This window comes from Leopardus geoffroyi, chromosome D1, assembly GCF_018350155.1.
Source record: "Leopardus geoffroyi isolate Oge1 chromosome D1, O.geoffroyi_Oge1_pat1.0, whole genome shotgun sequence".
Classification (NCBI taxonomy): domain Eukaryota; kingdom Metazoa; phylum Chordata; class Mammalia; order Carnivora; family Felidae; genus Leopardus; species Leopardus geoffroyi.
Window position 1 is genome coordinate 61,228,259 of NC_059329.1, and position 27,947 is coordinate 61,256,205.

General features: G+C 36.6%; 2 protein-coding genes across 2 annotated transcripts; both read right to left on the minus strand.

The window, feature by feature from the left end:
• Positions 1 to 910: 910 nt before the first annotated feature.
• LOC123602466 (olfactory receptor 52D1-like) lies at positions 911 to 2,565 on the minus strand. Its single transcript, XM_045486950.1, has one exon. It carries the CDS (start codon positions 2,563 to 2,565, stop codon positions 1,621 to 1,623), a length of 945 nt encoding a protein of 314 aa, XP_045342906.1. The 3' UTR covers positions 911 to 1,620.
• Positions 2,566 to 16,562: 13,997 nt separating this feature from the next.
• LOC123600425 (olfactory receptor 52M1-like) lies at positions 16,563 to 17,507 on the minus strand. Its single transcript, XM_045482484.1, has one exon. It carries the CDS (start codon positions 17,505 to 17,507, stop codon positions 16,563 to 16,565), a length of 945 nt encoding a protein of 314 aa, XP_045338440.1.
• Positions 17,508 to 27,947: the final 10,440 nt, after the last annotated feature.

Genomic DNA, 27,947 nt, shown 5'->3' on the forward strand with positions numbered 1-27,947 from the left:
ATCTATCATGGCATTTTTTACAATAGAGGTGGGGGGAATTTTTAATTAATTTGACTTGAGGAAAGAAATGTAATCTTTCTGATAAGGTGGGGGAGTTTAAACAAGAGCTGGATCTTGAAGGATAATTAAGTTCTTCCCAGGTGACAAAGAGAATAGGTAGGAGAGAAACATTCTAAACAAAACATGAAGATATGGAGAGACGTATTGTTTGAATGAAGGCGGGGGACTTTATGAACAGGACCAGTTCAAATGATATATAAGAATGAGAAGAGAAGGAGCAGAAAAGAATTTCATTAAGTTTTGCTTTGCTATTCTGGTGCTTACATGGGTCTGACATATCAATTCTGTTTGTTTTCTAAATTTTTATGAGGATAACTATGATCTCAATGTAAAGGATGTATTAGACATAGTAATTAAAAGCTAATGCTTTGAACATATCAGTGGCAACTGTTGAAATATCCCAAATTGAAAATTATAAAAGCTTGAACAACATTGCAACAGGGTTTAAGGAAAAGGAATACAGAGAAGCGGCCCAGATATTTCCTTCTAAGAAGCTCCTATACTAAACAGAAGAAAGAAGGTACAAATAATACTTTACAAATAGAAAACCACAAAAGAGAACATCAATTCAAGGAAATTCAGCATGTGTTTATTGAGTGACTCTGGAGTAATTTCCATTTTGTACAAGCCAAGAAATGAAGAAATCATATTTTTTAAAGAGAAAATATTCAGACTTTTACCAGTAAAATACTTATACCTTTTTTAATAATCACCAGGAGCATAATCACTAAAAATGTATTAATTGAGTTATTTATAATAATAGATACCTCCTTTAGCAAGCACATGTAATATCTGTATCTAGTTCAGTGGGCTTGGGCCTAAGCTCTGGGCAAATTCCCAAGTAGATACATACCATCAAGCATAAAGTTGTTTCTGGTTTCAGGATAATTTGTGATGAAGGTAAAGAGAATATCTTTAAGAGACCCAGTCTTAGTTTAGATAACAAAACAATAAGAGGCACAAGTTATGCTTTGTGGAGACAGAATATTCTATGAGCAATATGTTTAAAAATTCTGTGGGCTTGATTATTGCACTATTGAACTTTTCCACATTTCTGCTTGACAACTTGTCTTGTGTGTGTCCATTCTTGTGACTAAAATACACAATTACTATGTCCTGTATAAAAAGACATCAATCCTATTATATTGCCTCTTCTGTAGAATATTGATAGTGATCATTAAATTTTCAATTGCAAATACTTTACATGGAATTTTTGAGGTTCTCATGGGATTCTTCACTTTTTTTAAATCACGCCTACTTGAAAATAAACTACCACCCCCAGTTACAACACAGATCAGTAGCAGCAAGGAGCAGAAGGGGACTGCTTTCCAATTAAAAAAGCTTTAAGGAAGCTCCTTAAAATCCATGTGTGCACAAAATGTCTCATGCCCTCTAGTTTCACTACAATTGTGGAATTTCTATTATGTGTGGTCACTCTTCTCTGTGAAAATGTCTGATTTCAGTGGGAGAAAATTCCATGTCATTTATAAAAATGGGATCAATTATTTCCCTACTTCCCTTCTGATTATGATACCATCACTGCAAACAATTCCAGGATAATCAAGTGACTTTTACCTTTAGAGAACTAAGGACATGGTCTCGAATTTTTTTGGTTCTAATACCATAAACAATGGGGTTAAGGAAAGGTGGTACCAGAAGGTACATATTGGCAATAAAGATATGAATTTGGGGGGCCACATTGTGGCCAAAGCGGTGAGTGAGGAAGGTAAAGACAGCTGTGGAGTAGAAAACAAGGATGACACAGACATGAGAGCCACAGGTTCCTAGAGCTTTAAAACTTGCTTCCCGTGATGGAAGGCGAAAGACTGCACGGAGGATTAGGGCATAAGAGACAGCAATGAAAAAGCCATCGCAGGAACCAATGACAGAGGCTACACTGAGGCTGTAACGTTTGGTAGCTCCTGTGTCCACACATGCCAGCTTCACCACGGCCATGAACTCACAGTAGGTGTGGGTAATGACTCGTGTTCTGCAGTAGGGCAGCTGCCTGAGCAGGATAGGATGTGGGGAAAAGAAGGCCACTCCCCGGAGTACCACAGAAGCTCCCATTTTGGCAATGCGAGCATGGGTGAGAATCGTGGTATGGTGCAGCGGATGACAAATGGCCACGTAACGGTCAAAGGCCATGGCCAGGAAAAAACCTGATTCCATAGCAGTAAAGCTATGGATGAAGAACATTTGAGCCAGGCAAGCATCAAAGGCAATGTCACGTGCTCCAAGCCAGAAGAGACAGAGCATGCGAGGCAGTGTAGATGTGGAGAGGACCAGGTCAGTGATGGAGAGCATGCACAGAAAGAGGAACATAGGCTCATGGAGACTCCGCTCTGCCCTCACCACGGCCAGGATGGTCACATTCCCCACCACAGCCACCATGTACATGGAGCAGAAGGGAATCCCAATCCAGATATGCAGGTGCTCTAGTCCTGGGATGCCCATCAGCAAGAAGGTGTCTGGAGATGTTTGAGATTTATTGGCTGGTCCCATAGTACTGCTGCTCTCTGTCTTTTGTGGAAGCAATCCTTCTTTTTAGGGCAAAAGTTTTCTGGCAAGATCATCACAATCAAATCTGGCAACAAATGGAAAACAAAACTGGAAGACCCCAAAATATCACATTAGAAAACATTCAGGTTATAATTTAGAGTGAAAAATACTTAGTAACACTAGGCAAAACTATGCAACCCAACACAAAGCCCTTATTCTCAATCAAGTCATGAATTTCAAAAATTTGTTCAAAACAAAGCAGAAAAACCCAACTTTGTAACATCCATGTACAATAAAACTCAATGCCACTCCTTGAATTCACAATTCGATTCAGTCATAAGGCCAGATTAGCTTTTGCTAAAATATCTGGTGTTATAGGCAAAATGGATCTTAGAATTTATCTAGTCCAGCAGCCTTCTCAATGTCATCCTGAAATGTAATTTTCTAGCCGATGTCTCACTTTCTCAAGTATAGTTACTCATTTCTCAGGCAGTCCTGTTTTTTCTAGTGCTGTCACAGAACCAAGCCCCAGGAGCTGCAAGGCATTACTGGCCTTTCTGATGGAGCACTACAGACTCACCGGTCTTCTGCATAGTCTTCACAAAGTCATTTAATACTCATGCTTCCACTAAGTTCTCTTCTGTTCTGTACATTCTGTGTCCAGTTCTGAACTTTTATTACTTGTATTTGAATATACTAGTCACTACAGAGATACATGCACTTGTTATCTCTTTTGATTTCTACACTATTAGTGTGATTTCAGTTCAAATTATTTCTTATACGAAGTAAGGAAGAAAAGTAATACTTAGTTGATCCTAACATGAACAAAGACATTGTCCTGGAATCCTTCTATTTGTTCATTTTAGCTAGAAAACCAATGCAAACCAAATATTTTTCTGCCAATTTTACCAGTTAGGAAACAGAAGCCCAGAGTGCTACAGATAATGCAATGGCAGCACAGAAAGTCAGGCGAGAGACCAGAACTCTGCATGACTGCCAAATTCATGATATTTTCATTATGCTATACTCAATATTTCGTGGCACAGTTGTCAGTCTTAGTCAACTATAACCTATTAATATTTTTCACAATCTTCAAGTCAGATTTCTCAAGATGATATCATTTAATTTTTTTTAAAGGTTATTTAGTTTGAGAGAGAAAGAGCGAGAAGGGGAGGGGCAGAGAGAGAGGGAGGGAGAGAGAATCACAAGCAGGTTCCGTGTTGTTAGTGCATGCCTGATGCAGGGCTTGAATTCACAAACTGTGAGATCATGACCTGAGCCAAAATCAAGTCAGTCACTTAATCAACTGAGCCACCCAGGTACCGCACCAAGGAAGACTCTCAAAGAGATTTTAAACAAATGATGAAAAAATTAGCCCTTTCATTTAAACTTTATAATCTGTAACATTTTAAAATAATCATTATCATGTGTTTCTTTTGTTATTATTAAGCATTTATCCACATACATACATCTACATAAAAACAAGTGAAATATAATTTTGATGTAAGTAGATTCCAATAACAGGATTCTTTTTATGATCCTGGAATATTGTATTGATCCCTCTAACATGGTGTGTATACTGTTCATTAGTTAGAAAGAGACCTATTAAATATAATAATAATGAGATTACAAACACTGAATCCTGTTTACTACATTATAATTTAAAATTTTTTTAATTTTTTACTGTTTATTTTTGAGAGAAAGAGACAGAGTGCAAGCAGGGGAGGGGCCAAGAGAGAGGGAGACACAGAATCCGAAACAGGCTCCAAACTCATGAGCTCTGACTAAACCACCTTGGCACCCCTACATTATAATTCATAAACACTGGTCAAATGCCTTATTAAACTGGAATATGACTTACATTACCCAGTATTTGGGGAGGAATGTAGAACACATCAGACTGATTATATATTTGATTAGAAATATTCTCAGTGTTATTGGGAATTTTTCTCAGTTTGGCCTGGGCCTTATGAAGTGATCATTTATATAATACTTTCAATTATTACAATATTTGGCTCAGAAGAAATAAAGTTCAATAAACCTTGAAATTGGTCAAGTATCACTAGTGATGTTATCATTTTTTCCCTTCCATCTGATTATTTTCATTCTCATCATAGACTCTTCTTATGTCTTTTTATTAAATGCATTTATCTCCATAATAAGATTTAGGTTGTCTTATACATACTGACTATATATTTTTCCCCAGTATTATCTTCTGGAAAGTGGGTGAAACAAAAACTTGCTGGGAGGATTAAGTTAATTAATACATTAACAAATTAGAACACTATCTTACAAAGAGCAAGAATTTAAGAAACTAATCATTCTAATGGAATTTGGTAATCATTCTATAGGTAATGAGCTCCAGTAAAGTTTCTAAGTATCCATAATAAGATCTGCATTTTAGATAACAAAATAAACCATTCTTTCCAGCCTTTTCACCAGGTACTCTTTCTATACCCTCCATGGGGTAACACCAACCTTCTAAGTATTCCCCAGTATGTCATGCTTCTTTGTAAAATTGTGCTTTTGTTCACATACTTTTCTAATTGCAACTTTCCTCCCCCTCCCTTTTATTCATTTCCCTTTGCAAACTACTACTCTTCTTACAGTGTCTAGCTCAAAAGTAATCTCCTCTCTGATTTTTGCTGAATTACCTTGAACAGAAATTGGCGGATTATTTCTCTTTGCTCTTATTGCATCTTTGCAAGTCTTTTACACTTATTTTTGACAGATCTTATCAAGTTGTGGAATATTAGATTCATAAATATATTATTATCACTTTCATAGGATTAAATTCTCCTCAGTATAGAAATGATAGCATAGCTAGATATTACCATGACCCAGCCCTGAGACTGGCATTGGATGATGCCTATTAACACAGTAACACAAGTAGCTGCACAGCCTGTGTAACTCCACATCCCTATTCTCACTGACAAATCTATCGCGTTTCCCAACACTTTCACATATGCACTGCCATGTCTGATATTTATCAAGATTTCCACAAGATACCTAGATATCAGAGGTAAGAGAACTATCCCTGCCATCTCTGCCCATAGTGAGATAAAAGAGTTTCTGCCTTTGATCTTTATTACTGCTTTGCTCTTCCATGATTCTGAGACAGGACTCCAGGGACAGAGCGATAAAGCAACTAATTGAAAGAGGATTTCAATATAATTACTGCTTTATCTGAGGGCTTCAAGATCCTGATTACTCACATCTCCACTTTCAGAGAAACACAAAGCTATTCACATTTCTGTTGGCTCCCAACACTTCTTAATTAACAAATTGAGGAGTACCTGGGTGGCTCAGTCGGTTGAGCGTCCAACTTCAGCTCAGGTTGTGATCTCATGGTTCATGAGTTTGAGCCCCACACTGGGCTCTTTGGGTCAGCACTGGGCCTGCTTCAGATCCTCTGTCTCTCTCTCTCTCTACCACTCCCTGTTCATGTTCTCAATCTCCTTCTCTCAAAAAATAAACATTAAAATCATTTTTTAATTAATAAATTCATTCAGAGAAGATCTAGATACCTGTACTCACATATGCCTAGAGGCCCAAACAAGCAGATTTTTTGTACATCTGAAGTTTTCTTTTGTATTGTCATAAATTATGTTACACTACATCCAGAGATCCAAGCACACAAAGACTCTTCAACTTTTTGAATACAACATAAAGCCTCCTTCAAAAGCACACCACTTTAATGCTCAAAAGTGAATTCAAATATGCATGGATATATTAATAATCTTGTATTTTAAAGCACAAGAAAAGCACTCTGTTATACCTACTAAAACATACCCTGCATTTTTTCTTAGAATTATTAGTCTTTCTACACTTCAGCCTGGAAATCAACATGTGGGTGTGGAGGTGGCACACAGAAATATCAACTGCCTTCTTTTAGAAAATCCATTTAGGAGAAATGTTTATGTCCCACAAAGGTTTACAATGAAGTATTTCTATACTTTGTACTGTCTCTTATCTGTGCAGATTAACTAGTTTGAAGATGAACTACATCAAATATTATGATAGTTAATGTGACTAAGAGAATGTAGGGGTCTGGAGTGTTTTGAAAATAAAGGCTATAGGGAGAAAAGGTTGGCTATGGCTTAATCTTGCCCAATTGATCCCCTCAATAAACAGACACAGTTTTTTCACCTTATTCCAAATATTTTTCCTCCCATAAGATTTGCAGTGACTCATCACATCTAATGTTGAGCGGAAAGAAACTGTTCTTTACTCACAGCTGTCTCAGACCTAAACGCCTATCTGGTCAAGCAGCTTTAATGCTATATTAATTCTAATTTGGGGTATATATGACCTTGTGCTCCCTATAATTCACAGCTAATTAACCTATATTTTTATCAGTTATGGAGAAAAAAGGTCCATTCTACCTTCTAAGTATATTACGTCTATGATCTTTATTCTGAGCTTTACTAAGTGTATTTGAAGAGATGAATAAATTACCTTTTTGACGATCTCATAATTCTATAAATGCAGATGTTTGAATGTAGCCCTCTCCTCTCCTTCTCTGTCTTGTATCTCTATCTTAACTCACCCAAATCAAAAGCTGGGAGTCATCCAGAGAGTCAGTTTCTACAGGGAGTACATGCTAAGAAGTGTGCTCAGTGAACATGAGCTATCATTACATCCACCTCTAAATTCCACTGGATTAAAGAGTGTAGATGGCAGGGAAATCAGAGGTCCTCTGGGACACAGGGCCTTTTCCCCAACTACAAGAACTAAATTACTTATAGGTATAACAACCATTATTTACTATCCCTTAAGATAAGAAATAGAAACATCATTATTTCCCAAAGGTCTGCTGAGTGCTTTGACATGGAATATATTTGCAGAATTTATCAGGAAAAAATATTATAAAACCACAGAATCATGGGAAAGGATTATGTTTATGCACTGAGAGATCATCATTTTCTAGACCCTAGGCTTAGTGCTTAAAATCCCTTCTCCCACTGAACTTCCAAAACTTCTGGAAATAGAATATGATCACTAACTATATGAGGAAACAGAGAGACTGACAGATTAAATATTTTCTGTAAAAATTTACAGCTAATAAGGAGTAATATCAGGATCCGAATCCAGATATCTCTGGCTCCACATTTCATTTACTTAACTACTCTATCACTAAGGTTTGAAAATGAAGTATGCTTGAATTAAGGTTTATATTCTTTCTTATGCAAAGCAGTAAGGGGCCTAGATTACAACTGATAACATCCAATAGAACTAGCAAATGCCTTTATAATCTGGTCCCTACTAGCCCTTTGGTATTACCTTCTGCTAAAGGGCTCAACTTTGAGTTTTCTTGAGTCTCAGCCAACCTAGACACTTTTAAAATGTCTACTTTAAGATTCTGTTTCATGTTTTTGCTTCTGCCTCTAACATTCTCTCCATTTCTCACATCATGTCTTCTCATTTCCTGCTAATTTTAAGGTTACAGATAGAGTAACATTGGACTTTTTTTTAAAATCAAGTTATGTTTGTTACATTTCTATTCCACCTGTATTCTTCTACTCTCTCATTTATCACATTAGTAAATATTTATTAAACCAATATTATGACAGTCTAGGGGTTTAGTAGGCAGTTATGCCAGTCATATAACCCTGGGGACACTGACCTCATACATACAGTGATGCCTCTGGACTTAGGGAAAGGAAATTATGTCTTGTTGTGTACCATTGATATATTAAAATGTTGTTGAATGAGTGAGTCAATCCATGAATGAATGAATGAATGAAAGGAGAAAATGAATAATTTAAAATGCTTTAGGAAAATTCTAGGTTAACACCCTTTCCGGAAAACAATTACAACATCATCATTGTGATTGTAATCATCACAATTAAAACATTCATCAAGTGCTTATGATATACCAGGAATTTTGCTAAATTCTTCATAAGTGCGATAATCTCTCTTTATAGGCACGCACACACTCACACACACAAACACACTCACAACCTTACAAAGAAGGTGCCATTATTTTCAGCATGTTATGCCTGATAATGTGTGCCCCATATCTGAATTATTGAACTTCTCATCTTCCTTGGAGATTGTAGTTGCTAATAACCTGGTTTTTCAATTTCTTGATCTCTTCTCCTCTAAAGGTCTTATTCTCTATCCTGTTGCAAATAGTACCCCACATTCCATAGTCTAGGTTTTATTACCAATAAACCTGAATCTTTCATAATCTCATATTCTTAATCTCAAGCTCAAGTCATCCGTTCATCACTTGTAACCTTGTAACTTCTCAGCTTGTTCCCTCCAGTACTGCACGTTCAACAATCCATTGATAATATTCATCTTCTTCAAACCATCACTTTCTGACTTACCCAGTGTAAAATCCAGGATCGGACTCTTACATGGGGTCTAAACTCCCTTTCCTTTCTTGTGATCTTATCCTGGTGAATATGATCACCTTCATCAATTTTACCCTGAATATACATACAGGGTGTTCTGCAGCAGAGACCTAAACAAGATAGATTTCTTATCATATAACCTCATAGTAAATAATAAGTGCAACAACCTTCTGTCCTCTGTTTACATTAGTATTTAATCTAGAAAGATGTGGTAAGATTCAGGTCAATTGTCCTACAAAAACTACTGGACAGCCCATAGGCAAGGGATCAAGGGATGTGGGAAAAACTTTTCTCTGTTTACAAAGGGGAAAAAGGCAGTCACACATACTCCTCCCTCTCCCACCAATATATACTTACATACATGCATACATGCATACATGCAGGATTTCAATTGGTTGACATTTGTTGAATGCATGACACAGTATATAGTTAATTTCTGTAAATATCTTGTGCACTTGGAAAGATAATATATATAGTCTTTGTTATGATATATAATGATCTATATATCCATTAAGTCTAGTTGTTAATCATGTTGTTTAAATCTTTATCTGTATCTTTCTTATTGTTTCATAATTTAATGAAAGAGATCATTTAAAAATCTCAAAATTATGATTAAATTTGCTTATATCTTCTTATAATTCTTCCCCTATGAGAGTGAACAACTGGAAATTGGCTAGGACTTCTGTGACAATGAACTCTGACCCATGTGGGAAGTCCAGAAAGCTCATCCACAACCTCTACAGCAATTAATCCAAAATGGTCAGGACTTGGTCAACAACTGCCAACTGCTTATTTTTTTTTGTCTCCACTTCCAACACAGGACCCACTACAAATGTGTTAACTAAATCAATCAAGAAGCTCACCTTTAGTGAGCCCACTACCAGTTTCCACATATTGACAACCGTCACTCAGAACATACCTTGGGCCTTCCATGTTATTACCTTCAAACTTCCCGCTCTACTGACAGTCTTTGAATCTCTGCAAAAGGCAAAGAGTGATGACCAGTACTATTGCTACAGCAAACTCAAAAAACAGTATCTGCTTGTTCTCATTTGTTTATTTCCACAACTGTATTAATGTTTTAATGTTTTTTGAATGTTTTAATGTTTTGTAGTAATTATTAGTTGCATATAGGTTTTAAAACTTCCTGAATTTTGGTTACTTGAATTTCTTTCATTATCAAATAGCCACTGTCTTATCTAGTAATGTGATCAACCCAAATACTAATTCTGTTACTAATGACATTTTTACAAGCAATTGTTTTTTGTACAAAAGTCTTCAGAGATTCAGACAGCAATTTCATGTGTTAAATACTGTGAAATACTGTACTGTACGATTCTGGAGTAACTGTGAAATGTACTCATCAGCTTATTGGTGAGCCATGTTGACTGATATCAGCTGATATATCAAATAGTAATGAGAATGTCATCTGTTAGAAAAACAATGCTTCTCTCAGAAATTTGATTGCAATCTAAAAAGGTTGCCACATCTCTCTTCTGAATGATTGATGCAAATAAGAATTGTAAGTTCCTGTTTAGAACAGGAATGTTACAACATTAACATTTTTACTCATTTGCACTGAAAATAAGGAAATCCATTTACAGTGAGTATCAGGATGCTTTTCATGAGAACAAAAGGAAAGGTTTCAGAAAGACAAATACTGTATGATCTCACTTACAAGTGGAATCTAAGTAAAGAAAAAGCTGACTTCATAGAAACAGAGAACAGGATGGTGACTTCCGGAAGTAGAGCGGGGGGATGGGGCGCTGTAGGTCAAAGGGTACAAATTTTCAGCTAAGAAAAATAAGTTCGGAGGATCTGATGTACTGCAGGTGACTGTAGCTAATAACATGGTATTGTAGACTTGAAAATTATTGAGAGTAGATATTAAGACCCACTCAGGATGACCACAGACACACACACACACACACACACACACATTAGTTATGTGATGTGCTGGATGTGTGTATACCAAATCACCATGTTACACACTTTTAAATATATACAACTATATTTGTCAATAATTCCTCAATAAAGTTAAAAAAATAAAATGGAAGCAGAGAACAGCGGTTACTAGGGGCTGAGGGGAAAGGAAAATGGAGAGATGTCAGCCAAGGGGTACAAAATTTCAGTTATGGAAAGTAGATACATTCTGAGTCTAATGTATAGTGTAAGGACTATGGATAGCTGTACTGTAAACTTGAAATGTGCTAAAAGGATAGATCCCAAGTATTCTCACCACATACAAAAGAGAGGAAACTATGTGAAGTGATGGATATGTTAATAAGTTTGCAGCAATTACTTCACAATATACACATACACAAAATAACCAAGTTGTGCATTTTAAGTATATAAAACAAAAAAGGGTACATTATTTAAAACATGGTCTAAGTAATAAATATACATTGTTAAACATTAAAAGTGAAATTTTTTAAATGGCAGGTTTCATGTATGGGGCCTATTTGAGATTTGTGACCAATGAAACATTTTGGAACTTACGCTTCCAAAATTGTTTTGAATAAATTTGAGCAAATATCAATGAAGATCTGTACTGAGTTAAATGTTAATTACGATCTGAAAAAAAATATTTTCCTTTCTTTAAAAAAATCTGTATAGTATTAGGTTCCCCCATTCTTTTACTTCAACATCTCTGTATGCTCTTTGTACTACTTTTATACAGTATATGATTATTTTTAAACTGATTTTTAACTACAGTCTTTTGCATTGACATTAATTGTTTAGATAATTGGTTTTGCTTTGCTATTTTTATTTTGTATTTTAAGTTGTCAGGTAAATTTTCTCTTCCTTTTTGCATTTTCTAGATTTATTATTTTTATCATTCTGGTTATCCTCTATTAATTTAGTAATTATGTTTTCTAATATTTGTTACTAGTCTCCATGGAAATTAAAACATACTGATGGCCAATTTTGAATTTGCAGACTTCAGAAGTAATTCATACACAAAAAAATAATTTCTCCTAGGTTTTTGTATTACTAAAGTTGGAATTTCCTTGATTTTGTTTGATGAGCACATTAAATCATTTTCCAGAGGAAAGGCTTCAGACTAGTTTACATACTATAGCGGAGACAAAGATTCTTCAAATAAGACAAGGATAATTTAGAGTCTTTTCTCAGAGGTTAGGATGACACTACAATATACAGAAACATCTTTAAAGTCTTTAAATAAAGACTCACAAAATACCCATTGTGAGTTGTTTCTTCGGTTTTGGGGGGTTTTGTGTGTGTGTGTGTGTGTGTGTGTGTGTGTGTGTGTGTGAACAGTATTTTGATTTTCTTCCTTTTTCCTTTGATTGCTTTTTTTTTTAATTTGTTTTTAAATTTGAGAATGAGAGAGGCAGAGAGAGAGGGAGAGAGGGAATCTTAAGCAGGCTCCGCACTATCAGTGCAGAGCCCAACACAGGGCTCAATCTCAAGAACCGTGAGATCACGACCTGAGCCGAAGTCAAGAGTCAGATGCTTAACTTACTGAGCCACCCAGGCACCTCTGTTGTTTAATTTTTTAATATAAAAATATTTCAATTATATAATCACAAAAATATAGTCATTGTCATTGTGAAAATATTAAAATAATCTATATCATATAAGGTCAATATAATACCACATGCAACATCTTCCTTTAATATTAAGACCCTACTGTTAGTTACTTTGAAAAGACTATTCTAACTGAAAGGAAAATCTGTTTGTAGATTTTTAGTTCATCACCATAATTTTCTTTCTCTTTTTTTTTCTTTCATTTTATAATTTGTCTCCAAACTAAGAATATCCAAAGGATACCCTATTCTGGAGGCAAAACATTTCTTAAGTTCTGTGGCACAAGCTGACATAAAAAACCTGTACATGAATTATACAAATCAGTTCTCTTAAAAATTAACGCCAAAGGCTGTGCAATAAGTAAAGCCTCAAACGTGTCCCCAGTTTCTTTTTTTTTTTTTAATGTTTATTTATTTTTGAGACAGAGAGAGACAGAGCATGAACAGGGGAGGGTCAGAGAGAGAGGGAGACACAGAATCCGAAGCAGGCTCCAGGCTCCGAGCTGTCAGCACAGAGCCTGACATGGGGCTCGAACTCACGGACCATGAGATCATGACCTGAGCCGAAGTCGGACGCTTAACCGACTGAGCCACCCAGGCGCCCCCCCAGTTTCTTTATAATGGAAAGTCACCATGGAATTTCTTCCTCCTCCCTTCTCTGAATTCACCGCATGCTGTTCACAAATGCCTCTTTTTCTGTTATCCTTTTCTCCTGTTGATTCCATGATGAAATCAGATATGGTGAAATCTCATACCCATGGTGGCAAATTTTGATTCAAAAACACATTAATTATTAGAAATGTTTCCTGAATAGGAAACTTAACCACTGTGTTATCTGGAAAGCAATTGGTTGACACATATATTATAAATGTAAAACTTAGGAATCTAAGATTAAAAATATCTCCTAAATTTACTTGGAATGTGATCTGTGAAATTATGATGAACTTTAAGGGAAGTAGATATAGGACTTTTGGTATAATGGGTCAAATCAATCCTGTGAAATTGAGGGTATCTGGGTGGTTCAGTCAGTTAAGCCTGGGACTCTTGATTTCGGCTCAGGTCGTGATTTCACAGTTTGTGAGATCAAGCCCCATGTCAGTCTTTGTGCTGAGCGCGAAGCCTGCGTAGGGATCTCAATCTCTCTCCCTCTCTCTCACTCTCCCTCTGCCCCTCTCCCCTGCTTGTTCATGCTCTCTCTCTCTCTCTCTCAAAATAAATTAATAAACATTTTTAAAAATTCTGTGAAATTATGATCAACTTTAAGGGAAGTGGAAGCAGAACTTTTGGTATAACAGGCTCAATCAGTTTGCTGCCATCTTAAGAAGTCCAGGCCAGGGGCGTCTGGGTAGTTCAGTCAGTTAAGTGTCTGACTTCGGCTCAGGTGATGATCTCACAGTTCGTGAGTTCGAGCCCCATGTAGGGCTCTGTGCTGATAGCTGACAGCTGGGAGCCTCCAGCTGCTTCACATTCTGTGTCTCCACTCTCTCCACCACTCCCCTGCTCACACTCTGTTTCTCTCTTTCTCAAAAATAAATATTAAAAAAAAAAAAAAAAAAAAAGGGCAGCAGCAGCAGCCCACGCCAAGGATCACAACAGCTCTCCTGTAAGGTACACTGCTGATAGATATCTTAGGCCAACCTCCAGGGCAGTTCCTGAGACTACCATCCTTGCAGATCTCTCATCTACAAAAATCATCTTCCCTGCCTTTCTATTGGAAGCACTGAGTGACTACTACACGCAAATAAAATAACAGTGCCAGGAACTTGTGCTCCTGCCCATGCACCTGGTTGTGTCTTCTTCCTGGAGTACACTCAGGTGTCAGAGAGATGAAAGAATAGCCAGCTGCCTGCCCACCTGTTATCCTGTGGGGGGAAGGGATACAGGATGGCAGTAGAATAGATAACATCTCATGGAATACATGGCAACCGGCACATGACTTCTAACGACAGGTCCCTTCCAGGGACCTTTGGTCCTCTTAGTCTAGTGTCCTGGCCATGGAAAATACCTGATACAACCAAGATTTGGGCTTGGGAATCACATGGGGAGAATCTCTCAGCATCAGATTCATGAAAATAATAGTTTCATCCACATGTATAACAAGCACATACAGAAATTATGGACATGGACAATAATCATTGGAAAAAGTATATTCAGAACCCCCACTACAAGATTTTCCAGCCTATAAACATACTAAATGCAATAGTCTAAAACTTTAAAATTGTAACTTGAGTCATTGATTTCCTACTGACAGAGGTAGGACAAGTACTTCTATTATATAAACAATACATTTTCCCAACAGTACACTTTCAAGATAGAAGAGAAGGGGCATTTTTGGGGGGTGATGAAAATGTCTTCTACTATGATTGTGGGGTGGGTTACATGGGCCATACATTTGTTAAAACTTATCTAACTGTCCACTTAAGATCTGCTAATTCCACTGTATTTTCACACTCAAAAAATGAATCCATACATTACAAATGCAACAGTCTAAAATTTGTTAAAAATGTAACAAGTCATTGGTGTCTTAATGACAGAGTGAACACACATTATCCGAGAAGAAAGAGAAAAGACTGGAAAAGGGCACCCTTGATAATTAACCTGGAACAACAGCTGTAAATTAAGAATGTCTTAGGCAAATGTAGGTGAATGGGCATGGAAGCGAAAATTTCAGCATGTTTTCAGATTGTCTGTTTTCTTCATCCTGCAACCGCTGCTTGAGTGAATTTACTCGTAATTGGCCAGACCACCACACTTATATGTTCAAAATATGTGAATATTTACCTTAGCTAAGAACTTCTCCCTTAGGACATATACAATTCAATATTCCACGTGAATCTCAAACCTGCCATGTCCAAATTAAATGTATTACGGTAGCCCTCAAACTGCTCCTAGTCCTGCATCCATGATGTCAAAGGAATAATGCCAAATGTATGCAGTTTTCCAAAACAGAAAAATTTACACTCTACTTATAGTTAAATTACATATGGAGTGTTAGTGAATGCAGAGATGTTAGTCTTTGTGCCTAGCTATGGATGTTAAGTTCGTAGGATAAAGACACAAGGAGTGAGAAAAAGTTTCACAGCACAAATATCACTCCCCTTTTCAGATGGCTGCTAGTTTTTAAGTAATATTTTTAAAAGATGAGAAACATATAGTGGGGAATCTAGTGAAAGCTGAGGAAAATGAACAAGAAAAGAAGATAGTCTTAGATATTGGGGTAACAAAAAGGGGAAATATTTAAATTTGTTAATAACAGATTTCACATTCTGTGTCTTGATATTAAGTTCAAAGTCAACTAATCAATAGGGAAAACTGAATATACATGGTAGCCTGGCGGTTTATTATAACTACTACCAATCAAATTTGAAATATATGGAACTATACTTTAGCAGTCAGTAGAATCCAGAATATGAAGTACCCCGTGCCTCTATCAAAATTGCTCTAGAAACCATAGAAGCCCTAATACCAATGTTGGTATTTTCACACAAACACAAGTTTCTGAATTTAATTTTTATTTTTATATTTTTGTTTTCCTTGACTGGGTGATTTCTTCTTACTTACATTTTTAAGTCTTTGTGCATTATTAGTCTATTCATGTACCTTGAGACATTAATTTGATATAATTTGACTAGAGATACAACATTTATTACCTGTTTTTAAAAATCACAGCTATATATATGCCTCAATATTATTCCGCTTACTACTCTATAAAATTCAGCATATAGATCTCAGAGACCTCTTCCTTTTTTTTTTTCCTAAGTATCTTCATAGGTTTGTTTCTCCTTCTACCTACTGTTCATTTCTGTATTATAACTCCCTCTGAAAGGTACATATTCAGAATGAGATGAACAAATTCATCACCAATATTTATTAAATAAAAAAGTTAAAATAATTTGCTGAGTTAATATTCTTAGAAATTCTAGACATATGATAAATAACAACTTTCAGGTGGTAAATGCAATTCAGCCTGTGGGAATAAGAACAGTTAATTATTTTCCCTACATCATCTCTATATATTTCTATATATAGATGATTTCTAGGTATTTCTATATATCTTGAGCCATCTCTTCTATTGATCAAACTAAAATCAGACAACTTTGACCTTTAGTGCTCTAAGAACATGCTCCTGTATTTTCTTGGTCCTTACTCCATACACAATGGGGTTGAGAAAAGGGGGCACCAAAAGGTACATATTTGCAATAAATATATGGACATGTGCAGGCACATTTTTCCCAAAACGGTGAGTGAAAATGGAAAAACCAGCTGTGGAATAGAAGACAAGAATAACACAGACATGTGACCCACATGTGCCCAGAGCCTTAAAGCTAGCTTCTCGGGATGGCAGGCGGAATACAGAGCGCAGGATGAAGGCATAGGATACAGCAGTGAGAATGGCATCACATGAGCCAATGATAGAAGCCACACTGAGGCTGTAACGGGTGGTGGCTCCTGTGTCCACACATGCCAGCTTCACCACGGCCATGAACTCACAGTAGGTGTGGGCAATGGTTCGTGTTCTGCAGTAGGGCAGCTGCCTGAGCAGGATGGGGTGTGGAGAAAAGAAGGCTACGCCCCGAATCACCACAATAATACCCATTATGGTGATGCGCGCATGGGTGAGAATGGTAGTGTGGTGCAGTGGATGACAAATGGCCACATAACGGTCAATGGCCATGGCCAGGAAAAAACCTGATTCCATGGTGGTAAAGCTATGGATGAAGAACATTTGGGTCAGGCAAGCATCAAATGCAATGTCATGGGCTCCAAGCCAGAAAAGACAAAGCATGCGGGGCAATGTAGATGTGGAGAGGACCAGGTCAGTGACGGAGAGCATGCACAAAAAGAAGAACATAGGCTCATGGAGACTCCGCTCTGCCTTCACCACAGCCAGGATGGTCACATTCCCCACCACAGCCACCACGTACATGGAGCAGAAGGGAATCCCAATCCAGACATGCAGGTGCTCTAGTCCTGGGATGCCCATCAGCAAGAAGGTGATAGGAGAGGGACGAGAGGTGTTGAGAGGAGGCATGACGCTTTTCCCTTTGCTTTCTGTCACTACTTCTGAAGATGAAGCTGCTATGATAGATGATCATTACCAGATGCTGAAAACATGAAGATTCAGTTCAAGAAGACCCTTATGTTAAAAACAGTTCAAATTCATAACCAGGTGTATTTCAATTCACTAGGACCAAAGTAACCATATTTGCAACATCACATAAAATACTGTGTTTGAAAATACAGAAAGATAATTCATGTATCATTTCATATTATCACAAGGGCAAATAAGTCACCTTAACTCCGTAAAAAGATTCCCTGTCTATTCAATTGTACTTAATTCAACAACTGTTCAGTAAGCAGTGACTGTGTGACAAACCATGTTCCAGGCACTGGGAATAAAGTAATTCACAGATCAGATTTATTCTCATGGAGGTTACACTCTACAAGGAAAACATCATAATATGATAAACAATGACTAGCATGTGTGGGTGACAAGAATGCCATATATAGCGGCACCTGGGTGGTTCAGTTGGTTACACATCTAACTTTAGCTCAGGTCATGATCTCACGGTTCATGGGTTCGAGCCCTGTGTTGGGCTCTGCATTGACAGCTGAGAGCCTGGAGCCTGCTTCAGATTCTGAGTCTCCCTCTCTCTCTGTCCTTCCCCCACCCATCCTCTCTCTCTCTGCCTCTCAAACATAAGTAAAAAATGTTTAAAAAAATTAAAAAAGGAATGCCATATATAAGTTGATCGTCTGAATGACAGAGCTCAAGCCTTCAGAGCCTGAGATATTAAAGCAAGAAAAACAGGAACAAACAGAAATGGACAAAAATATCAGTGTGTCCCAACACACTTATAAGTCAAAGGAGAAAATGGTAGGAGGTGAGGGACAATTTCTCTACATTAATAGCTTCTCTGCGTCTTCACTTTTCCTCCTCCCATTTTAGAAAAAGATCAATTGCATAAACAATTATTTTGAAGATATTCTAAAATTCTCTCCTTCATTTTATTCTTTCAGAAATTTCTGCAAAAGATCTAATTTTGCATCAATTATATGTTGTAGATAACCTGTCTTGGTATATTTTCATCTATTGCTCACTGTAGTTCTCCATATCATTTACTACACAGTATTTTATCTTTCCTTTCTACTCCTTCTTATTAGTACCTGTCTGAAAATTACATCTGTAACATATTTATTCTTTTATAAGTGTCAAATCCAGTGTCAAATATGGTAAGTGCAGTTAATATTTAAACAGTGTATCTGTGCCTACTGATAAGTTGGAGTCTAAGAAAGAGTATTCTTCAGATTCCCCAAGGTGAATAATGCAGTATATTACTCCTCAGGATGCAGAAGTGACCTCCAAAGCCATTTTGAGCTTCCCTAACAGTAGTAATCACAAACTATATTGGAGGGTTCAAGAGTTTGAAATTTTCCACTCGAATTTCTCAGTCAGTATTTCTCTCCAGTGAGTGGACTTTCCATGACTATAAGCAAGCAGAAATCTTGTGAAACTTTCGGGGAGTTATTGTAGGGATTCTTGTTTTAGGCAGGAGACTGCACAAACCACACTCTTAAGTGATTTATGGGATAGAAATAAATTATCTCTTCTCTCCTGATTTAAGAGGAAGAAATTCATAATCCAGACAATCAAACTTTCAGAGTTACATATTAAATTTGGACAACTAGAAATTTGTAGGACTGCATGTGGTAAGAGTGTGACATTGCTTGGAATATTTCTTAATGATAGCATGATATGTCCATCTTTGGGATTGTTTCTTTAATGAGAATAATATATTCCATGCATTCCAGATGTCATTTACCACAATCCATATGTGGCCAACAAGAAGCATAGTATATTACAATGTCATTTTTTTCCTATTTTTTTTCCTATCATGTACCCTTTAGAGACATATATTCTTCTGAAGAAAAATATATCGATAAGGATCATACACACACACACACGCACACACACACACACACACACACACACACACACAAACAACATATTTCTTAACCTTAATGTCATTCACTACCTTCCCATACTCAATGTTTCAGACTTGTATCAGTTCACTGTAGAGATGGACCCTTCTTGTGTGGTCTCATTTATTCATCCAGAAAACCACATTATGATACACGCAGAGCAGTCATTTACTGGATTGGTAAATTGGCTTAATGATGTCCAAAACATCAATTACTGAATAAAGCATATTCTTTTATACTTCTCACAGCTCCAGGGAAGAAATGAGCCTCTATGGCAAAGAAGCCATGGGGATATCCCCAGATAAAGGGATGAGCGAGGAGGCAGGGGTTGGGAAGGTTCCAGAAGAGAAAGACTCTTAACTTGATACAAATTATTTGCTTGTAGAGAAACCTTTGGTACTAGTTTTCTGTTCTCTCCTATGTCCTACTGTAGCACTGACACTGAGTAGTAATGCCTTCAGCTCTTGAAGAGGAATCTGGTTGTCCTAGGTCTCAAACAAGTCCTCATAAATATTATATGTACTCATTAAAACCATACATAGTTATCCCTTCATATGCTTGCCAGAATCATGAAAACACACTTAAACTCTCCAAATATCACTAACTGAAGGATTGTTTTCTAGGCTTCTACATTTACTAACCCTGGGTTTTCCTCTTGAACAGTACAGACATGGCTTTTTGAATTGATTCGTGTGATAAATACACTGTAAATAAGTAATTTATAAGGCAATAGATTATCATGAGTGGCGCATGAATTCTTTAGAAATGATAGCAGTAGACCAAATTAAGTTTTGTTACTCATAGAAAGTGTCATTTAGACTGGAATCTAAACAATATATGATATCTGGTCTTGAGAATATGTTCTTCCATTAGGAAGAATAATCATGACATAATGAATTTAAATCTTATGTAGTCTGGACTCAAAGAGTACAAAGGTACAAAGTAGATAAGATTCTATGGGTAAAAAATACATACATACATACGCACACTGTATAACCTACAGGGAATTTTAGAATCAAATGTTTAGACCACTGGATTTGACTTACTAAGTGTTCAATAATACAGATAGAATGCATAAGTACAATATAGAACATTGGAAAAAAAGAAAAATGCACAGAAGGATATACACATTGGTTCCAAAAATATTTTTCCCAGAAGCATACAGGATAGGATCATTATGATGACATCCTCTTAAAAATACCAACCTGTACATGAGTCCAGATATCACAAGGTATCCATATTTTTGTTACCCATATTGTATTCCTTCAAGTAAGTCGTGCAAGATAAAAATAATTTCAAAAGGAGAGATAATCCTCACTTCTATGATATCCTTAAAAAAGATCTTTGCCTCCTAAAATCTGGCTCTTTCATAATTTCATCCATTGAGAATAAAAAATGTTTATTTCCTCTGCTTAGAGATTTATTTCTCCTCCATTGAATCTATGACACTCAGAAAATAAAGGGTGGCGTTTGGAGGAGTCTCGGTGTCCTAAAATATTTTACTTAGGTCACTCCAGCTAGCTCCTTTTCTCCACCTTCTCTACTTGGATAACAAAACTAATTAGCTGAAACAAGAAACTGACTCAGAGCCAACAAGCAACCCAAAGATACAGCTTCTATATGGAGCAGCCTCAACATGATATTCTCAGAGGATGAGCAAAAATAACATTTGACACAAACAGGTCCCTACAGAATCATTGCCAGAAGGGAGAATAATTTGTATACTTAGTAATGACTGATAATCTACATTATCAGTCCTAGTAATTTGCCTGTTCATACCCTCAGGTTTTAGCTCCAGATGTAGCCATCCTTCGATAATATGAGATACCATTTAATTTATCAACCATTTAACAGGATATGAAATCCTAAAGGGGACTGAAAAGGACAATAACATATTCTTTATTCCTTTGATTAGCCCATTTTAATTCCAACCTGAAACAAGTGATAGTGACTTCATTTCCTTTGGATGTATAACCAAAAGTGGGATTACTGGATCATATTGTAGTTTTGTTTTGTGTTTTTCATTTTTGAGGACTCCATAGTGTTTTCCGTCATGGCTATACTAATTCACATTCCCACCAATAGTGTACAAAGGTTGATTTTTCTCCACAGCCTCTCCAACCCTTATCTCTTGTCTTTTTGATACCAGACATCCTAAAGGTGTGAAGTAATACCTCATAGTGGTTTTGATTTGCATTTTCCTGATGCTGTGTGAAGTTGAGCACCTTTTCATGTACATTTTGGACATTTGCATGTTTTCTTTTGAGAAATGTCTTTTCAGGTCCTTTTCCCATTTTGTAATGTTTTTGTTGTTGTTGTTGTTTGTTTGTTTTGTTATTGAGTAGTATGAATTCCTCATATATTTTGGATATTAACCCCTAATGAACTACACAGCCTGCAAAAAATTTCCTATTCCATAGACTGTCTTTTCACTCTACTGAGGTTCCTTTTGCTGTGAAGAAGCTTTTTAGTTTGATATAATTCCATTTGTCTACTTTTGTTTTTGCTGCCTGTACTATGATGTCTTATCTAAAAAAACCACTGCTCAGACCAATGGCAAGAAGCATTTTCCTATGTATTCTTCAAGGACTTTTATTGTTTTCAGGTCTTACTTTAATTCACTTTGAGGTCATTTTGTGAATGATGTGAGATAAGGGTCTATTTCATTCTTCTGCATGTGGATATCCAGTTTTCCCAACACCATTTATTAGAGACATTATTGTTTTCCCATCGTTTTAGCACCCTTGTATAAGACTAGTTGATTATACATGTATGGACTTATTTCTGGGTTGTGTACTCTCTTCTATGGATCTATTTTTCTGCTTTTATTTCAGTACCATACTGTTTTGATTACTGTAGCTTTGTAATATATTTTGAAACCAGGAAGTGTGATGCCTTCAGCTTTGTTCACTTTGCTTTTCACCATTAGCGATCTTTTGTGGTTACACATAAATTTTAGTGGGTTTCTTTTCTACTTCTGTAATAATGCCACTGAGATTTTGATGGGAATCACACTGAATCTTTGATCACTTCGGATAGTACAGAAATTTTAACAATATTAATTCTTCCAATCAATGAACATGATGTCTTTGCAATTATCTGTGTCATTTTTTATTTCCTCCATCAGCATTTTATAATTTTCAGCATACAAGTCTTTTACCTCTTTGTTTAAGTTTAGACTTAAGTAGGGGCACTTGGGTGGCTCAGTCAGTTAAGCATCTGACTCTTGGTTTCGGTTCAGGTCATGATCTCATAGTTCGTGGGATCAAGACCCACATTGGGCTCCATGCTGACAACATAGAGTCTGCTTGGGATTCTCTCTCTCTCCCTCTCTCTCTGCCCCTCCCCTGCTCTCTTTCTCTCTCTCTCTCAAAATAAATAAACATTTTATAAAAAGTTTATTCTTAAGTATTTTATTCTTTTTGTTGCTATTTTGAATGGGATTGTCAGTTTTTCAGATAGATCATTGTTTATATATCAAAACACATATAATGCGTGTATATTAATTTTGTATTGTGCAACTATACTGAATTTATTTACCATAATAAATTAGAAAACTTAAACAAAGTATTCACTAGTAACAGAAGTAGCCATGGATTCTGGAATTTATTCTTGTCATGTTAGTCTTCAACTGGCTCTCCATCAGAGGTGCTAAACTCATTTATGTGTATTGGACTGGAAGGCTCCATCCCACATTGTCCCATATTATAATTGCTAATTTCCCTCAATGCCTAATTTTTTTTAGTTAGGACTCATTTCACATCCTCTAAAAACAGAGATAACTGGTTAATATTACACCATGTACTAAAGTTGAATTATTCAGATATATATTTACATGCATATGTTTATATAGCATATGGATATGGATATGGAACTATCCACTCAGTATTTAACTCAATATACATGCTTCCCAACCTGAAAACAAAGGTTTTACAACCAATTTTGGAATAAGTCATTTTCCAACTATGTAGAGAACAGTGATGTATTTACAGAAGCCTTCAGTTTCTGGCCTACAACGAAGTGCCCACTGTCCCAGGTAGGATGTTTCATTAAAAGATCTTATCAGAATTGAATGTGTGACAACAGAGATCAAGTCTTGCAACAGCATGAAACACCTATTTGTGCCCATATGCATGGTTGAGCATGGTGCCTCCTTCCTCACCACAGCTCCTTGCACGAAGTAAAAGAGATCTCTCTTTAAAGTAACAACAGGGAAGACACAGATAACAGTTATGGCCAAACAATGTACACATTCATCTGGCGACTCAGAAGTTTGGGGGGCATTGCATGGATTATCTGGAGGAGATAAGCAGTAAGAAGGGAAAAGACCCACAGAGACATGAGACAATAAAAGGAGGATTCTACTATATCTTATTGATCCAAGCAAATATTACATTATTTCTTGCTTAAATGATTTCAAACACTTTTTTAAAAAAATTTTTAATGTTTGCTTATTTTTGAGATAGATAGACAGAAACAGAGTGCAGGTGAGGGAGGGGCAGAAAGAGAAAGACACACAGAACTTGAAGCAGTCTCTGGGCTCTGAGCCATCAGCCCATCACAGGGCTTGAACCCATGGACCACAAGGTCATGACCTGAGCCAAAGTCGGTCACTTAACCGACTGAGCCAACTCATTTCAACTGATTTCCAACTGATTTCAAACACTTTTAACCTCAATTCTCAATACTTTCATAAAACATTTTCCTCTTCAAATACATACATATATTTAAATATTTCACTGCTCAAAACATGATATGGATTACTGTGGCAGATACAGTTAAACAGCAGGTTTGTGTATAAATGTGTATATGTATATATTTACATATGAATGTATATGTGTGCATACACACACACTAACTTGCTTCTCTATCTTCTACAATATTCCATATCATGCTCTGAAGTGTAATAATATTTAGTATGTACAGATACCCACAGCCTGTTTCAAGATGCTTCCTTTGCCAAATCCACCTTTCTGCTTGAAACTCTTATTACAGTTTGACACTATTAGTTTAAATTTATAACACAAATAAAATTTAAGTGAAAGTAATCTGTAGCAATAAAAGCCAATAAAAGTTGCTTGGAGTGGAGAGGGACTTGGACAATGACTGGAATATAGCATGAGGGAACTCTCTGAAGTATTGAAAATTTTCTGTATCTTATGTTGGGTGATGGATGGTTACACAGTAGTATACACACATTAAATCTCACTGAACTGAATAATTAAGACTCATTATCTTTTTTTTTAATTTTTTTAACGTTTATTTATTTTTGGGACAGAGAGAGACAGAGCATGAACGGGGGAGGGTCAGAGAGAGAGGGAGACACAGAATCTGAAACAGGCTCCAGGCTCTGAGCCATCAGCACAGAGCCCGACGCGGGGCTCGAACTCACGGACCGCGAGATCGTGACCTGAGCCGAAGTCGGACGCTTAACCGACTGAGCCACCCAGGTGCCCCAAGACTCATTATCTTTTCAGTGGATACTGGGTTGTCAGGGCTAGTCTGTAAATTATACTACAAGTCTTGTTATGGCCTTCTCTGTTTCTTTTCAGTAAATACCAAGTTGTAGAACTGCTGGGTTATAAGGGAGAGATGTGTATTCCTTTGCAAGAAAAATTCAAGGAGAAAGAAAGAAGATTAAACTATATTAATATAGGACCTGAATAGGAAAAACTGGATATAAAATATTATTTCAAGAACTAGGCTATAAAAGAAAATGAGAAAGGTCTCTAAAATATTTCTGGGCTAAAGATGATTGTATTCTTTTGATGAGAACTTCACAGTGATAGGTGCATATTGAAGAAAGGAGAGGGAAAAATTAAATACTCCAAAAGAACAGACAAATGATAGAGACCTTTTGAGAAAATTGAGATAGGCATAAAAAGAGAGAGAAAAGAAAAAAAAAAGGAAAAGAGAAAGAAAACAAGAAAGAACTGAAAGACAAGAGAGTGATAAAGAACAAAATAAGAATCAAAGGGTAGAGAAAAGAAGGTGGGATAATGAGGTGAGCAGGAAAGAAAGATGTCAGCCTTTAAGAATAAATTCCTGAGGAAACTGGGAAGAAAAAAAGAAAGGAAAAATCAATGAAAGATGACAACTGATAGCACATGAAAGGATTTTCTTCTCTTCATAGACCAAATTGATTTTGTACGGGTACTGAAGCTGGACCAAAAGTTCTAAACTTGGACAAGTACTCACAACTTAGTATCAAAAAATAAGTACATAAGTAAATAAACAGACTAGTGATGGTATCACATGAGACAGAGTGTCACACAGTTGATCCTCACTCAGAAGAAAAATATCTGGGCGGAAATCCTGCATTTTGGTCACTATCATCTAAAACGCAGTAACCCGCAAGCTTACTAGAGAAAAAGTTTGCCGCCTTCACACTGCCATCAGTTAATAATGATTTACTATGTCAAGTGAGCGAATTAAAACTCTGAGTCAGAAAGTAGCCAACACTTGAAATATCCTCCAGTCTCTAAGAGGGATAACCCATTACTGACAAAAACCTATAAAACTTGTCCTCTGGGGTTTGGGATGTTGTTACTAAATTTACTGCCATCACCTTTCCAAAAAAACAGAGAGAGAATGATACATTATTAAATATCTCAATGACCAGAGAGGCTTGAAGAATGTGGTCCTTGAAAAAAAAAAAAAAAGTACTTAAGGTTTATTGGAAGCTGAAAATTAGTATAAAATACTAGGCAACCGGAGTAACATTGTAGGAGGATCAGGAAGAAGAGAAGGTGATGAAATGCAAACAGTCTATCAGTAACGTAGCGGTAGCGGGAAAAAGGAGCGGCGGGTAGAGCAAGATTACTATAATATTTATCAGCACGAGAATATCTACCATAGTACTTCATCTACAGGTCCTGCCAGATAACAGAGGGTGGAAAACATAATGACACTTTCTTTATCTTAAGAAATCTCCATTTCCCGTATTCTAGTGATCTCACTCCACATTAGCTTATGCTCAACTTTCTCTGAAAGTAACGCAAGATCAGAGAGTTACAAATTCTCATTCCAGGAAGACTCCTTCCTTCTAGAATTCACAGTGCTCTCTGGACATATGTTGCTGGGCCAGACCAACACACTCCTGGGATCAGAAGGATAATGACACTCCAGGGGAATCAGAAAGGTAATGATGCTCTGGGATCAGCTCAGGCACTCAGGAAGGCCTAGCATCCTTTCCTTTAATATCTACCTCTGCTGGAAATTTTGCTGGAAACAAAGATGCAACTAGCCTATGCACATGCCAAATCAGTCCTCAGCTCTCTCCAGGTAAGGTTCTGCCCCTACAGTTTGGGAACTGGGAGTGAACAAGGGGCTGCAGTGGGTGTTTATCTTAGGAGAGAATGGATAGACTGAGGTTTTAAAATCTGGCTTTAGTCATTCATTTTTCTGTCCCTTGTCATGCTATTTCCATTCTCTGTGCTTAGAATCTTTCATCAACAAAAGAATTTGGGGGGGGGGGATTAATGTAAATCTAATATAATTTTAAAGAATTTTGCAGATATCTTAGTCCCATCTTCTTCTATTTATGGCCCTCGAGTAATTTATGATACATGCAAAGTGTTTTTTTGTGATTCTAGATACTGGTTACTTTATGCCTGTTAACCATAATGTTCTCAGGTTTACTGAAAATAAAGGATGAAACAATCAGCCACCTATCTACCCGCACAGGCAGATGTGGGGTGTTTGGGTGATATGAAAAAGAGGAGAAATACAGGAACACTGTAAACCATGAAAAGTTTCAGTATCTGCTCCATTTACACAGCATCTTAGTCCTTTTTGTGATGGGGCAAGGATACCCTAACCTCCTTTCTGACCTCTTGCCTCTGTTGGAGCTCACCTATTAGAATCTCTTTCTTCTACTCAGTAACTAACAATGAGCCTATCCCTTTTATGATAGCATTTATGTTATTTTGAAAGCTTGGAGTCATCAAATTCTGCCTTTATTGTTTCTCACTGTAATTGTATTTAATGTAATTCAGGTGCATTTTATTCCTATGAACTCACAAAGTCTGTAAAGGACTAATTGTTACAAAGATTTTTTTTAAGTCAAATGACATTTTGTAACCGCATGGGAATTTACAGACTAGTTTAAGACATCACCTTCTTATTTTGGCTGTGGTCAATCTTATATATAAGCAGATGGAAAAAAATGCTTTAGCTCTGGGATTTTCATCTTCTTGTAGGATTTTTTTTTTCATTTCTATCATCAAGGAATTTTCACTTTTGTGTGTTTTTTCTTGTCTCCTTGAAATTGTGCATCCTATTTCTGTCTTGACAAAACAGTTAGTCCTTTCATCAACTGTTATAAATATTATGTGAACTGTACCAACCATTGATGTATTCTCCATATGATCTCATTTAGCTCTGGGGTAAATAAGGATATTGTTCTTAATTTACAGATGGGTAAATTATGGATGATGTGTACTCTGGCAAGATTCCATAAAAGGTAAATGTGTGTATGTGGTGGGGG

What these genes read in the sequence shown, in the direction of transcription:
- LOC123602466 (XM_045486950.1), bottom strand. Translation starts at nt 2,565, where the DNA reads ATGGGACCAGCCAATAAATCTCAAACATCTCCAGACACCTTCTTGCTG.
- LOC123600425 (XM_045482484.1), bottom strand. Translation starts at nt 17,507, where the DNA reads ATGCCTCCTCTCAACACCTCTCGTCCCTCTCCTATCACCTTCTTGCTG.